Here is a 15,543-nt window from a genome sequence, read left to right as displayed (position 1 = left end):
TACAATAAAGAGGGAGGGGAGGAAGAGGAGGAGGAGGAAAAGAAAAATTAGAATTTTTAAAAGCCCACCTGAGCTAAACTAAATGCAACTACAGTTTTGGGCCCACTGTCTGCCAATTTTATAGCTTGAAGAATAGATAGACATGGGAGTGTACAATTTTTAGATGAAAGGGGGCCACGGACTAAACCTGACAAGCTCAGGGGAGGCCTGTGTAGTGGCCTTACCTACTCAGAGACCTAAAATAACCCCACAGAATGGTCTGAAATGAAAACTTGTTAACTAAAAGCAGTTTATTGTGGGTAGTCAAGTCCTAGGCTAGGTTAGACTCTTCACTGTCACACACACACACACACACACACACACATATATATATTTCTTTTTTAAAAGTATATTTTTATTGATTTCAGAGAGGAATGGAAAGGGAGAGAGAGATAGAAACATCAATGATGAGAGATAATCATTGATTGGCTGCCTCTTGCATGTCCCCTAGTGGGGAATGAGCCCATAACCTGGGCATGTGCCCTTGACCAGTATCGAACCCAGGACCCTTTGGACCACAGGACGACGCTCTATCCACTAAGCCAAACTGGCTAGGGCACAAGGGTCAATCCTTACCTTAGTTGAGCCTGTTTATTGTCTTTTGGCATCTGTGATAACATACCTTTGTAATTTCCCTTTTTCTGGACCTCTTTGGGTACAACAACCACACCAGAGCAGAGACCACAAATTCCCTTTACTGTTATGATAATGGGATTTTAAAAATTTTTATTTTTTAAATGTCTTTTTGTTGTTATTTTTAGAGGGAGAGAGAGGGGTTGTGTGAATCATTGATCGGCTGCCTCCTGCACGTCCCTTACTGGGGATCAAGTCAGCAACTTGGGCATGTGCCCAAACTGGTAACCTCTCTGTATGTGGGACATGCTTAACTGAATGAGCCACATGGTCAGGGCAATCATGAAATTGACTGTTAACTATCCTGTACCCACCTATGTAAAAGAAGTATGTGTCTATCATTTTACCTTTTATCCAATCCCAGAGGTTCTCCCCCCCCCCCCCCCCCGCCTTTGCTTTGTCCCACCTTCCTCATCTATTACCAAAGGATTTAATGTAATCCACTTGTGTCTTATATTTTTATTATAACGTATAAAGCAGGGTGCAGAACTGCCATTTTGCAGAGCATTTTTCTCAATCCGTTGAGGTTTTTCTTCCTGGTGATTGTCATCAGTTTGGTTCAAATAAACTAATCAAGTTCTCTGCAGGTTTGAACGTTTCTTACTTTGACAAATTGGAGGGGGAGCATAGTAGAGTGCATGGAACGTGGGATTGGGTAGTGAGAGCGCGTCTGGCAGGAGCTGGTGGGCTGGGTGGAAATCTCCCAGCGCCAGCCCCTGTGGACAGCATTTCAAACTCCGGAATGCACAGGAGTCACCCAAAAATGCTGCTAAAAAGTTTGTGAGGCTCTGCTGGAGACAGTCGCAGAGCAAGGAGCGCTTTGCTTTGCAGCAGGGTAGGACTTGGAGACAATAGCTCAGAAAGATTAGTTTGCCAGCAGCGTGCAGACAAAAGCACAGGGTAGGAGCCTTGAAGGCTCCCCAACGGCAGCGATCCGGTCCTTCTGAAAGGAGGCTGGACCTCAGCCGCTCAGGTCCAATCTCTCCTAGGCACGTTTGGAGGAGAGTGCTGCATGCTCTGGCGGGCTCCCTGTGGGCACCTTAGGGACTCTGTCCCGGCGGGGGAAATGGTGTGTGTGTGTATGTTCAAGGAGAGGAAGGCGGATGTGCAGCCAGAGCCGCTGAAGACTCTCCCACCGCTATCCCCTGCCTCTCGTTCCTCTACTCGGGACAGGCGCCCACAGCCCACCATGCAGCGCCGAGCTAGGGGCATCCCGCTACCATGACATCCTGCATCCTGCTGCCATGACGACTGCCTCCTTGGAGATCCGCTACTGAGGCTGCGGTCCCGGAGGGCCCCTGGTCCTCCCAACCCCCACCCCGCGTGCCTCCTTTGTTCTGATGTTTATCTCGGCGGCTTGCAGGGCTCCCTGGAGGAGGCTCAGGTCCGCGTCCGACCGCTTCCTTCAAGATAGGGAGTAGGGGCGGGAGGGAAAGAGGCCAAAACCCAGGGTTCGCAGAGCGGCTCCTGGACCTGACCTAGAGAGATGCGCAAACCGATGGCGGGAGCAAGCTAGCGAGAGACTTTCGTGTGCCCCACCTAACCCTGAGTCCCGCCTCACGACTCCTGGAGGAGGGGCCGAGCCTGGGGGAGGGGGGCCCGAGCCTGGGGGAGGGGGGCCCGAGCCTAGGGGAGGGGGGCCCGAGCCTAGGGGAGGGGGGCCCGAGCCTAGGGGAGGCCCTTTCCAAGCTGAGGCAGAGGCGGCAAGTGCCAACTCCACAGGGGAGAGTGGGGCGCGGGCGGGACCTGCTCCGGGCACTCCTTTCCTATCTCCCTTCCGCCCGACGCCGGCCCCAGACGAAGTCGGGCAGCACTGCTGCCTTCATCACAGCACCTCCCCGGGCCCTAAGCGAGGGCTCGCACTGCGCAGCCGCATGGCCCAGCACGTGACGCAGTCGCGCAACTCCGGTTGGCGGTTCTCTGGCGCCCGCTTATTGGTCGGAAGCAATCCTCGCCCCACCCCTTCGGTCCACCAATGGGCGGAGGCGGGGGCGTGCCCGGGAGGCGGGTGGGTGCCTCTCCGGACTCCCTCCTCGTGCTCGGCGTTGAGACCCCCACTGCCGCCGCGATCGCCGCTGCACCCCCTCCTCTGTAGCCCGGGCTCGGCCGCGGGGTGCGCCTCGCACGGTAAGACTGCCGGTTCCTCCCCGCCCGCGGAGATCCCCTCCCAGCGGAGCCTGTGTCCTGAGCAGACGGTGCTGGAGACCCCCTGCGGCTGGGGCGGCGGAGGGGCGCTCCGTGGCCGGGGCCGGGCTGGGGAGGGCTCTCCGGCGGCTGGGCTGGGGAGATGCCCGGCCCCGGGGACGCGGTGACCGCCCGTTAGGGTAGCTGGGGTATGTCTGTGGGACGCTGTCCGGGGCACGTGTGACACTGTGTGTGTGTTGGGGGGGGTGCGGGGGGCGTCAGGGGTCAGCGCCATCAGCATCCCTCCACAGCTGCAGCCCCGGCCTCGCTGTGTGACCTTGGATGGGCACCCTCTCTGAGCCTCGGCACCCTCAGGTAGGAGGGCGGTGGTGTCGGGGAGTGCGGGCTCCAGAGACTGCGTCAACAGAGGTCTTGGTGGGGAGGGCACGGGATTATCTCTGAAGACAGAGCCGCTGCCTCGCGGACCGGGAGGGGTATGATAGGGAGTTGCGGGTGCTTTACCCTCATTTGTCCTCGGTGAGGATGAGAATGGGGCGGGGATGGGGCGCCAAGTCCATGGGGATGGAGGCGGGAGAAGATACAGGGTCCTCCTACCCCTGGCCCCCTGGTGCATCAAGGGACTTGGTCCGGAGGCTGCAGGAGGGATTCCATTTAGGTTCTGAGCCAGTGTTCCAGTTAATGACCAGGGGCCCTGCTGGACTGAGGAAGGAGGCACTGGGTTGCCTTTCCTCTTGATTCTTTGCATTAGGAAGCAGGAGTAGAACTGAAGAAAGTCAGGGGCAGCGGACAAACCCTGGACCCTGCCTGGCCTTGACTTGTTTGGACCACCAGGGTGGGGCAGGCAGTCTGGACGCTAGAGGGAATCTAAGCACCTTCTAGCTGAGGGTTTTGTGGGGAGGGGATGCTGGATAGGGGAAGGCAGCTCTCTTGAGGGGGGAGAGGAGGGTGTGGCATGATGGATGACACTCATACCTATCCTTACAAGGAAATGGAGTCGCATCCAGACTGAATTGGTATAAAACTGCCACAGCTGTACCTGACTTCCAGTCTTACCTTCCCAGGCATTGGTCTAAGTAGGTGGGTCCCCACTGTGTTCAGTCTTTGTTGGATCCTGGAGCCAGCAGGTCAGTGGCCCCAATGGGCAATCTTTTTATTAAAAAAAATAAAAAATCTTTATTGTTTTTAGAGAGAAGAAAGGCTATGGAGAGACAGACACTGATGTGACAAACATTGATCATTTGCCTCCCGCATGCCCCCTACTGGGGATTGAGCTAGAAACCCAAGAAGGTGGCGGGTTCTGGAGCTCCACCGGCCACAGGCCCTCCTTCCCGTCTGGAGGCTTGGCCTGGAGTAACAGACAGCACCCAGTGGGCAGGAGTCTCAGGGGCTGAGAACTCTGGGTTTCTGTCCATTTGTCCATCTGTCTACTCACTTGTCATTGTCCCTGGGCCTGTTCTTCATGCCAGAGGCTTCATGGGGCCTGGCTGAGCCCTGCCCTGGATAGGGTAACCTTGAAGCAGCAATTCTCTATAAAGTGAGGGACCTGAGCTGGCAGAATTCTGTCCTCCAGAAAGAAGTTCCCCCCAGTTTCCCTGAGAGGAACTGAGAGCCAAAGAAGCCCTTAAGGTCCTTGTGCTAGCTTTCCAGCCCTCCGCATCCTGTGGCTTGTCCATGGTACCTACCACCCCTGACCTGTTAATAGCCCATCTTAGGAGAGGTGTCAGGTATTTTTTCTGGGCTGGGGGTGTTTTCCAGGATGTACATTCTTCACATCTGCCTTCTGAGTTCTTCTGGTTTTGGGTACAGCAGGCTCCCAGCAGTCTGTTCTCTGTCAATCCCTGGGGACTTGCCTGGCCTGAGAGTGGAGGAGGGGGACAGCAGGATGGAGGTGGAAAGGGGGAGGGGGACCCCTCCACCCATGAGCTGTATTCTGAGAAGGCTGAAGTCCCAGGGGGCCCACCCTGAGGGCCATTCCTGGCTGTTCCAGGATTGCCTGAAGTCATCTTCACAGTGCGGTCCTGAAATTGCCTTTGCCTCAAAAAGCAGGCCTTTGGGGGTTTGCTTTTGCAAAGGTGGGGGTGAACTGGGGAGCCTTGTCAGAGCTTCAGCTACCAGCTGCACCAAACCCTCTGAGGAAGAGGTTACAGATGAGGAAACTGAGGCACAGAGATGTGAAGTAACTTGAACGAGCAGCCTGAATCTGGACCAGGACCGCTGGGCGGGAACCATGCCCCCCCTGCCCATGCTCTTGCTGGCTCCAGAAGGCTGTGCAGCTTGGGGCATACTCAGGACTTGGCTGGCACAGGAAGGGGCCTCGCAGTTCCCTGTCGACACCGTGCACCAGGAGGAGGCTGCACACCTCCTCCTGCTTCTGAGAAGGAATTGTGTGAGGAGCCTGGCTTCCGGGGGACAGCAAGAGGCTTGCTTCTTCCTGGCTCTGGGCCCCTGAAGTCACTCGCCTCCCCCTCTGCTGGTCAGTGCAGGAGTTGCAGGTCCTGCTCTCTGGCTTTATGCAGGCCCTACCTTGTGGGCTTTCCATGTCAAGGATGGAAAGGGTTGATCACCAGTTGACGGTGGCAAGGCTAGAAGAATGCCTAGTGGGAGGCTATTCTCTGAGATGGGGGAGGGGTGTGCCCTCCAGGGCAGAGGTTGGCTAAGAGAGTGCGGTAGGGCTTTCCTCTTCCTGAGAGCATTTGGTAAGAGTTGCCAAGAGGGCCCAGCGAAGGCCTGGACTTGGACTCCACTTAGTTTGGTCATTTATTCATTTAACAAATATGAAATGAACGCAGGTTCTCCCTGCCAGGTGCTGGGAGAGTTTGGCCAAGACAGGGTTTGGCAAAGACAGCTACTGCCCTTGAAAGGTAGGGAACATAGATATTAAGTGATCCCATAAACGAGAAGGGGATCCTTTTAAAGGTGTTTCAGGCCTCTGCTGGGATGGGCAGGGGGGTGGTGTTGTGCTACCTTAAGAAAGGTACGCTGGGGCCGAGATCCAGGCCAAGGGGACAGGATTGTTCCGGGCAGGCAACATGCAGTGCATTGTGGGGGGAAGATAGGGAGGGGGCCCTGCAAGTACTGGGTCAGAGTGTTTTTGTGAAGAGTCCCAGGAGCCTTTGCTGATCCGCCACTGGCTAAGAGTTCCACCAGGGCCTCCAGGAAGTATCTTGGGAGACATAGGGGTCTTGTGAGCATTGGACAGTCTTTCCCCCATGGCTGCAGAGGGCTGGCTGGAGCAGCCTCTTTGAAACGGGGCAGGTGGTCTGGTGCCCCTTTTTCACATACTCTGAGTCCATAGCTTCAGAGGCTGGCTGGTGTGGATGGGGCGGGGCAGGCTTCTCTTCTGGAGCCAGAAGCCCTGGGGCTAAGCAGACCCAGAGCAGCCCAGGCCAGAGGTGATGAGTGGGGGCATAGTAACCCTGCTTGCACTCCGGTGGGGCCTGGGAGTTAGCCTCCAAGGGGATGGGGATGCGTGCTGGCCTGGGCTCTACCTGCTGTGGTGACGCCTGCATTCCTGAGACCCGAGCCTTCAATCAGGAGTTCCTGGCACCCAAGCTGATCACTGTGCCCAGGAGGCAGGGTTGAGCCTGGGTGGACTTGTTGAACTGGGAAGTGGAAAGCGAGGTGAGGCCTGTGCCCAGGCAGCTCAGTACCTGTAAGACCTCCAGGTCAGCCAAAACCGGTTTGGCTCAATGGATAGAGTGTCAGCCTGCAGACTGAAAGGTCCCGGGTTCGATTCCGGTCAAGGGCAGGTACCTGGGTTTTGGGCCCATCCCCAGTAGGAGGTGTGCAGGAGGCAGCTGATTCTCTCTCATCAATGTTTCTAACTCTCTATCCCTCTCCTTTCCTCTCTGTAAAAAATCAATAAAATATATTAAAAAAATAAAAAGACCTCCAGGTCACACCCTCCACTGGCCCAGCCCCTCACTGTGAGGCCACCAATCTGTGGTTTGTTTCCCTTCCTCATTCCCTGGAGTAGCTGAGCTCATTCGTGGGTCACCCATCTCCCAAATACTTCAGTGTGTATCTCTGAAAAATAGGACATACTTCTCTACAGAATACAATTTCATTATCTCACCAAATAAAATAAGCTCTTATTTTCTAATGTTGTCTAAGAACCAGTCCCATTCATTCTTTCTAATTATCCCCAGATGTGTTTTTTATGGGTAGTTAGAAACCCCCTACCCCATCTATTTTCCTTCTTGCAGCTGGTGTAGTGGAAAAAACCAGGTCATTTGTCCCATAGAGTACCCTGCCTTCTTGGTCTCTTTGTGTGCTAATCTAGAACAGCAGTTGGCAGGCTTTTTCTGTGAAGGGCCAGATAGTAAATAATTTAGTCTTTGCAAGCTATGTGGTCTCTGTGGCAGCTACTCAAACTAGTTGTTTTCTTCTTCTTTTTTTAATTGCAAAAGCAGTTTTAGACAATATGTATATGAGTGTGGTTGTGTTCCCATAAAACTTGACAAAAAACAGGCAGTGGCGCTGGCTGGTTGGCTGGAGCTTCCTCCCGTACACTGACAGGTGCCTGTTCGGTTCTGGTCGGGACACGCCCAGGTGGTGGGTTTGATCCTCGGGCAGGGTGGGCAGGGTGGCTGGGCACCTGCGGGAGGCAGCGGATTGGTGTTTCTCTCATTGATGTTTCTCTCTCCCCTTCCCCCTCCCCTTATCTTAAAATCAATCAAAACAAAACAGGCAGCAGCTCTGTAGTCTGTTTTTTGCCCATCCCCTATCTAAAAAACTTATCTTTATTTTTCTTGCGGTTTGGAAAAAATAGCAAAACAGGTCAGTTGTTCTAAAGACTATCTTGTTTTCTGGGTGTGTCTCATTGCTTTCTTGTGGAGTCATTTAATTTGTTCCACTAACCTGTGTGTTTTCCTTAGGCCGGAAGTTGGAGCTAGGGGCTTGATTAGGTGCAAGGTAGACGTTTTGGGCAGGTGCTGTGTCCTTGTCACATCAGGAGATATCAGTGGTCAGGTTCCAATGTGGGTGAGGGGCGATTAACCCGTGCATGACTGGCTGATGTCACATCTCTCATTGCAAACCTGTGTCATTCCCCTAGGTCATCTGTTGGTGACACGTGAGCATCTGTAAGCATCTACTTCGGCTACCTTTTTCCTCCTGGTTTACCATCCACTGACTCACTGCCTCCAGCACAAGTTGGGGGTTGCAGAATTACTTGGCATTTGGTCATTTCTTTGTTATTTAATAGCGAGAATTCTTCTGTAAAAAAAGAGCTTTCTTTTAACCACCAGGGCAATTTCATTACGGGAAAGGCCAGGAGACAGGCTGAATTATTTCTCGTTATTGCCAGTTTTCAGAGTAAAGAGTTAGGGCATTGTCACTGTCAGTGGTGACAAATGAGGGTTTGGGTTTGTTTGTTTGGCTTTCTCTCTTCTTTTGTTCCTCATCTCTGTGACTGCTCCAGTTTTATGTATTCCATCTGTTTCCTTCAGTTGCACTCATTATTCTTTAAAAAAAATGTTTTTATTGATTTCAGCGAGAGGAAGGGAGAGGAAGAAAGGGATAGAAACATTAATGAAAAGAATCATCGATCGGCTGCCTCCTGCACAACCCCTACTGGGGATTGAGCCCAAAACCCCAACATGTGCCCTGACTGGGAATTGAACTGGGACTTTCTGATTCATGGATTGCCCAACCATTGGGCCACACTGGCAGGCTCATTATTTGTTTTGATGCTGAGATGATCCCAGCTCAGCGCACACAGGCTTCCTGGGCACCTCCGCTGTCCCTGCCTTGCAGCCTGCTTTTGGGGAGCTGAGCTGGGTAGGGCAGTCCATTTTGTAGGCATCTGTTCTGTATATGGCCCCGGTCAGTCACCAGCAGGAAAAGCTCCAAGGACACGTCTTATGTAAACCTCCAATCTTGTTCCCATCTAAGCATACTGTTGACTCTGACTGTTATTGGGTATATGACCTGAACACTGTGGACTCTGGCTACAGGAAGATACCCCCTTGGTGTCACCAGCTCTAGAACTGGCTCCTGGAAAGAGCCAAAGAAGTCCCTTCTTTTTCAGACTGCCCTTCCTGTCAGCCTCAGGTGGCCTGGGCACACGCGTCCTGTGCTGGCGCTTTGGCATCCAGAAGCTGCAGCGCCTGTGCCTGCCAGCTGGGCCCTGGGTCAATAGGGTGTCAGGCGGGGTGAGGGCTCTTGGTGAGTGTGGCATGTGGGGAGAGGAGTTGGGGGGCAGAGCTCCTTGTGCTAGAGCGTGCAGGCACCACTTGGGCTGCTAAGAGCAGCAGGGGTTTGGTCCTTCCTAAAGGGAGGTCTCTGTTCTCAGGCCATGGGTGGCCCTGATCCGTGCCTTCCCCCCTCCCTCCCTACAGGCTCCTGCTGGTGTCCTTGGAGCATGGGAGGCTGCTGAGCTTAAGCGGCAGGGTCCAGGAGCTGCGTGTCTCCCCCGTGGCAGGGAGGGCATCCATGGCTGCAGCCAACAAGGGTGAGTGCCTTCCTGGCCTGGTGGGGTTTGCAGGGTCTTCCAGCGGGTGCTGGTGAGGGGGGCCTGCATGGCTGTGTGTGTGTGTGTGGGGGGGTGGTGTCTGAATGTGAGCACAAATTACATCAGTAATTGCATCAGTGTTTATGCCAGGTCCTAGGGTACACTAAGTCCTAACAGGGAATGTGGGGACCCCTTGGTGTGCTGGTCTGTGCCCTCATGTCCCTGTGTTCCAGCCTCTTGCTGCACTGTGGGGGTTGGGAGGACATGTGGGGCTGGGGTGAGCACTGAGCTTGGCTGGGGTGAGCACTGAGCTTGGCGAGGTGGGTAGAGCCACAGAAAGGAATTTTGGTTTCATTCAAAGTCAGAAGGGCTCCTGGAAGGTTTTAGGCAAGGGAGGCTGGTGAGATTTAAGGGTCAGGTCTGGGGTCTCAGCAAAGAACGTGGACGTGCCAGGCTGGCTCCTCCAAGAGCCCAGGCCAGGGCGAGGCCAGGCCCTGCGCCAGAAGGACTCTGAGCAGGGCTCTGGGAGGCCTCGGGACCGTGGGGGCCAGAGAGGACTGGGGTCATGCTCTTGGTAAGACAGATCTCCCCCAGGACTGGCTCCTGCTATCTGCCTGTCTCAACCCTGCCTCCTGGCTTTGGAGAACCTGATCCCCCCGGCGACGGCTGAGGGTCTTGTGAAGGGTTACACAGAAGAGGGTGTCTCTGGGTAGGGTCCTGGAGGCTCCCCTGGGTTCTCCCATCTTTCCTGCCAGTGATCCGTGATGAGTTAGGGGCAGTGCAGCCTCTCCCAGCGGTGGGCTCAGTGTGGGGTTTGCCCCCCCTTTGTTTCTCCCACTCCCAGACAGGTCCCCAGGAGCCTGTTCCTGTCCACCCCTCACCTGGACCAGGTTGGGGTCATCAGGAGGAGCAGGCAGGGACCTCAGGCACAGGCATAGCTGGAAGAGAAGGTCCCAGAGATGAGGGGCGTGGCCCTGCAGAGGAGAACCAGGGGCTAGGTGAGAGTCTGGTTCTTGTCCGGTGTCAGCCTTCTTCCCTCTAAGTGAGGTGTGATGTTAGCCAATTCCCGACACCCATTCTTTGGGTATTTTTTGTGGGAGGACTGGGCCTCAAGCCTCATGATCCCCAGTGTCTGTCGGATGTGGCCTAGCCTCGAAAGGAGTTCAGCCAGCGAGTGCTGGGTGAAGGGCACTTGCAGGGCCTCGGGGAGCAACAAGGAGGAAGTCATTTCCTGGGGGCAGAGGAAGCCCGCAGTCCCTGGAGCCGTCTCCCGCTCTCGTCCTAGGCAACAAGCCCAGAGTCCGGAGTATCCGCTTTGCAGCCGGCCACGATGCGGAGGGCTCCCAGAGCCACGTCCACTTTGATGAGAAGCTGCATGACTCGGTGGTCATGGTCACCCAGGAGAGTGACAGCAGCTTTCTGGTTAAGGTATGTGCACAGCTCCCCCTCCATCAGTCTTACTTCCTCCACCTCCTCCTCAGCCCTGCTTGGCTGCCTGGGCCTGTCAGTTTCACATCCTCTAAGCTGCCTCCATAGGCATGTCTTTATCTCTCCCTGGGCCTCGGTTTCCCCATCTGTGAAGTGGGAGGTGATGAGATTGCAATGAGATGGTTGCATTTAGAATGTCACCTTGAATGAGGTGAGTGGAGTGGAGCCGTTATCATCTGCACCGCCCTAACAATAGCAATGGAAGGTGGGCGTCCAGGCTGTGGTGTCACAGGCTGCGTTCAGGTCCAGGCCTGCTAGTCAGGCTCTGTGACCTTGGGCAGTTCACCTCAGCTTCCTGTTCTCTGAAATGAAGACAGTTCACATCCCATAGGGTTTGTTGAGAATAAAATGGAAGAATGTATGTATGTTACACAGTTGCAAGACTGATTAATTATGCTAATAACAAGGCATGACTTTATTTTCCTTTTTTGCCAAACCGCTGGCTAATTCAGCCCCATGTTTTCTGCTCTTTGGAGCGCACCTCCTATTGGTCACACGTCACACACCCTCCAGTGTGGCTTCCCCAACTATGGGACACTGATGGATGCCACATCCACTTGGGAAGGGCAGGAGAAAGTCTCCGAAGGGAATGGATTGGGGGAAACAGAGAGTGAGGCCCTCAGGTTGGACAATTAACCAGGGCTCCAAAGTTAAGCAGAATGCCCGGGGGTGGGTGGCATCTGGTCCATCGAGTCCACCCTGAGGAGGGGCCCAGATTCATACCCATCTCTGCCCAATCCTTGTTCTTTCTCCTAGGATAACTTCCCCAAGGGAATAAACAGAATGAAATAAAACTTTAAAAAATAGCCCTGGCTGGTTTGGGTCCCAGGTTTGATTCCAGTCAAGGGCATGTACCTTGGTAGAGGGTTTGATCCACTGCCCTAGTTGGGACATATACGGGAGACAACCAATTGATGTGTCTCTCTCACAGTAACATTTCTGTCTTTCTTCATTCCACCCCTTTCACTCTGTCTGAAAATCAATGGGAAAAATATCCTTGGGTGAAAAAATCTCTCCCTCTCCCCCACTCCCCATTGCAAAATCTATCATGTTTATTACAGAAACTTTGGAAGATAGAGAAAACGATAAAGAAATTTAAAAGTACCCACAATTTTAGAATCTAGAAATAACAATGTAAATATTTTAATGTGTGTCATTCTAGTTTTTTTTATAGCTTTGTTTCTATAAACAAAAAGCTGGTATCACAGTATAACACTTCTTTTAAAAAATATATTTTTTATTGATTTTTTACAGAGAGGAAGGGAGAGAGATAGAGAGCTAGAAACGTCGATGAGAGAGAAACACTGACCAGCTGCCTCCTGCACACACCCCCTACCGGGGGTGTGCCCGCAACCAACGTACATGCCCCTGACCGGAATCAAACCTGGGACCTTTCAGTCCGCAGACCGATGCTCTACCACTGAGCCTAACCGGTTTCGGCTATAACACTGTTTTTTGTTTGCTTCTGTTGTGAACCGTCTCCTGCCCCTGTCAGTAAATCATTTTCCATGAGATTCTACAACTGTGTTCCATTATGTGTGTCATTGTTGATTTAGCTGGCTCCCTATTCCCTGTGTTACTGCTGTTTCTATTTCTCACTGTTGTAAAGAGGGCAGTGATGAGTATTTTTTTTGCACATCTCCGAGTATTTCTCCTGGAAAATTCTGCAAGTGGTGCAGCTCATCACAGGGCCATCCTTGGCAGTTCCAGCCAGAAAGCTTTCTTGAGAAGTGTGTCCTCCACTTGCAGAGTGCGGGAGCTACACGGACTGGGCTCTGTCACACAGTGGCATCAGCCTGATCCCATTGAAGGCTAATGTTTCATGCCGCCAACCCCAACTGGCCCCCAGGGACAGGGCCCTTGGGCCCCCGAGAGCATGAACAGAAGAGTGTGTGTGCATGTGAGCTGTGGGTACAGCATGCACCTCTGTGTCTCCTGGACTGGCACTCGGGCAGCCTACCTGCTCAGCAGCCACCCTGAGCTGGTGACCCTTCAAACTGGAGTTTCCAAGGATGGCATCTATCCCAGAGGGCATTGGTTGCCAAGCACTCGATGAACAACAGAAATTGCTTGGACCCTGAGTCGGGCCTGTTGGATACAGAGTGCCTTTGAGTGGGCAGGCAGGCATCCATGTTCAGATGATGCCAGCAGGCAGGCAGGAGCCTGGGTTCAGTGGCTGGTGCCAGGGCTGTGGGCCAGCTCTGGACTGGCACAGCTGGTCTCGTGTCAGTTTCTAATTCTATCCCAGCCTTCATTCTGTGCCTCCACGTGAGTGACTGGAGGACCAGTGTCCCTGAGCTAGGGCTTTTGGCTCTGGACAGGTGATAGTGATGGGGGCAGGTGAATGGCTCCTTCTGAGCAGTGGCTGGTACCTTGCTCTGGGCTGGCTGCTCATGGTAAGTGGGGCCAAGAGGCCAGTAGCCTATCATTTCCTGGCTTCCATTTCCTTGTCTGTAAAATGGGCTGCTGAGGAGCTGTGGGGCCCATGAGACAGATGCTCTCAAGTGTGTGGCCCAGCTGTGGGGTGAGGTCCTCAGGGAAAGACCTGGAGTCACCCGGCTTGGGGTGTGGACCAGATGGAGTGGAGGGGGCAGACTGATCCCCTAGGATCCCCAAGGAAACAGGTGCAAAGGCCCACAGGATCACAGATGGCATGACGTGGGTGGGCCCTGGGGGAGGCTGTCAGTGAAGGTGCTTCCTTCCTCCGCCCTTGCTGCTGCAGGTTGGCTTCCTGAAGATCCTGCACAGGTATGAGATCACCTTCACCCTGCCCTCGGTGCAGAGGCTGAGCAAGGACGTCCGAGAGGCACCCGTCCCCAGCCTGCACCTCAAGCTCCTCAGCATCATGCCTGTCCCAGAAGGTGCGTCCTCTGCTCAGGGTGCTGGAGGCTTGCCTTCCTCCCGCAGGGCCTGGGAGTGAATGGGAGTGAGACCATGGGATGCTCTTTGCCCCCCCATGGAGGGGGGACAGGCAACGCAGCAGCTGGGACCATGATGCCTTCTATACGGGCTTACGGTGTGGCAACCTGGCAGGTCCCTTGCCCCAGGCCTCACTCCGTGGACAGAAGCCCATGGACTCACACCGCTGGCCTGTGTCTGCCCCCTTGCCTGATAGCTCACTCGGCGGGATGATGGGAGCCGCTGAGGAGCTGGCTCTGGACCTTCAGACCTCCCTCCCTCAGGTCCCTCAAGAGAAGCCTGCTGGAGCCTTAGGAACTTCATGGCTCCCGCCTGGGCTTTGGGCCGGGGGCTGCCTCTCCCTGCCCTGCTAGCTTCAGCCCCCACCCTCTCCATAGGCTAGGCCGTCAGTTTCCTATGTGCCGAAGCCCCAGCTTCAGTCACATGTTCCCCCACCTCCTCATGACCTTACCCTTAAGTGGACTGAGCCAACCCCCTCAGGCCTTTGCCTCTTGCCACCTAATCTGCTCAAGTCCTGGCCTGTCCACCCCCTTTCCAATCACTCCCTCTTCCTGCCTGCTTTTCGGGGAATCCGCAAGCCTTCCTCCTAGAAGCCTAAGTCTGACCTTGGAACCTTAATGGGGTGGCCTACAGGCCTGAGGCATGTAGAGCTCTTCGAAGAATGGGAAATTCCTGAGGCCTGTGCCCCAGCCCTAGGGGCACGGGTCCGGGCCATCCTTGCTCTTTTGGGGGAGGGAGAGGATGAGGATGGGGGGCAGGGACTGGAGGCCATGGAGTTGCTGATTGCCCGGACAGGTTACAGCGTCAAGTGTGAGTACACAGCGCACAAGGAAGGCGTCCTCAAGGAGGAGATGCTGCTAGCCTGTGAAGGTGGCACAGGCACCTGTGTGCGAGTGGTGGTGCAGGCCCGTGTCATGGGTGAGAGTGCAGGGCATGCATCTGGCTAGGGGAGGGGATTCTGCCTTCCTCCTGTCTGAAAAAGGGCTCTTTGCCATGGCTGGGGTTCCCCACCTCCTTGGTGAGTGTCTCCACCTCTCCCCCCCCCTCTTCTCCCCCCCCCCCCCCAATAGAGCCCAGAGAGAAGGTGGAGGGGTCCTCTTGGAGTGGGTGGGGCCAGCGGTCCAGCCCGGCTTACTGACTTGAAGCCTGTCTTGCAGACCGGCACCATGGCACACCCATGCTGCTGGATGGTGTCAAGTGCGTGGGCGCTGAGCTAGAATACGACTCGGAGCACAGCGACTGGCACGGCTTCGACTGAGGCCCACGCCCCCCGGCCCACCTTGGGGCCCCTCAGCCTTAATCTCCACCTCATCTCCCCAGATGCTGCATGATGGTGTGGCTTCCTCATCAGCCCCTAGGATGGGCATGGGGGTGGTGTGTCTCGGGGCCTCCAAGCTGGGGCCTTGCCCACATCTCACCTCTGCCTTCATTCGTGCCACCTCCCTGCCCCTCCCGTGTCTTCCTCTTCCCACTTCCTCCTCTCCATGTGCCTCGGTCTCCTGCGGGAAGAAACGGGTTGAGCCCCAAGGAGGCTGTCTGAGGAGGGGCGGGGGAGGGGGAGGACCCAGGGTGGGTTTGCCTCTCCCTCCCCACTTGCAAGCCATAGGAGGTCCAGCCAGGGCCAGGGAGAGGAGGGAGCTGGCTCTGTGATGTCATCATTTCCATTACTGCTGCTGCTGTCTCATCTAAGCCACCAGCCCTGCCCCCTCCCTCTTTCCCACTGCTGTCTATGGTGAGTAGGAGGGAGGTGCGGTCCCAGCTCCCGCACCCAGGTGTGTGTGACTTGATTTTTAAACAATGGTTGGGATGATGAAATCCTAAAGAAATAAAACTTTCAGTGAATACCAGAGACCGGTGGGATTTTT

General features: G+C 54.8%; 1 protein-coding gene across 5 annotated transcripts; it reads left to right on the top strand.

The window, feature by feature from the left end:
- Positions 1 to 2,641: 2,641 nt before the first annotated feature.
- CUNH20orf27 (chromosome unknown C20orf27 homolog) lies at positions 2,642 to 15,527 on the top strand. Of its 5 annotated transcripts, none has more exons than XM_045574252.1 (7): positions 2,642 to 2,799; positions 9,159 to 9,271; positions 10,120 to 10,269; positions 10,557 to 10,699; positions 13,482 to 13,620; positions 14,474 to 14,596; positions 14,836 to 15,527. In XM_045574252.1, exons 2-7 carry the CDS (start codon positions 9,253 to 9,255, stop codon positions 14,934 to 14,936), a joined length of 675 nt encoding a protein of 224 aa, XP_045430208.1. In that variant the 5' UTR covers positions 2,642 to 2,799; positions 9,159 to 9,252; the 3' UTR covers positions 14,937 to 15,527. The 5 variants fall into 5 exon arrangements, with proteins under 5 accessions (XP_045430208.1, XP_036273771.1, XP_045430211.1 ...); XM_036417879.2 differs by lacking the exon at positions 10,120 to 10,269 and adding an exon at positions 7,575 to 7,596 and having other exon boundaries at positions 2,652 to 2,799; XM_045574253.1 differs by lacking the exon at positions 2,642 to 2,799 and adding an exon at positions 3,153 to 3,171.
- The last annotated feature ends 16 nt before the right edge of the window (positions 15,528 to 15,543 follow it).

The sequence above is a fragment of the Pipistrellus kuhlii genome, unplaced genomic scaffold (genome assembly GCF_014108245.1).
Source record: "Pipistrellus kuhlii isolate mPipKuh1 unplaced genomic scaffold, mPipKuh1.p scaffold_m20_p_6, whole genome shotgun sequence".
Taxonomy (NCBI): domain Eukaryota; kingdom Metazoa; phylum Chordata; class Mammalia; order Chiroptera; family Vespertilionidae; genus Pipistrellus; species Pipistrellus kuhlii.
This window is presented reverse-complemented; position numbering and strand designations above follow the sequence as displayed.

Coding starts and splice junctions, on each gene's coding strand:
- CUNH20orf27 (XM_045574252.1), top strand. Junction 10,270..10,556: donor AGAGGAGAACCAGGGGCTAG/GTGAGAGTCTGG, acceptor CTCTCGTCCTAG/GCAACAAGCCCAGAGTCCGG. Junction 13,621..14,473: donor CATCATGCCTGTCCCAGAAG/GTGCGTCCTCTG, acceptor TTGCCCGGACAG/GTTACAGCGTCAAGTGTGAG.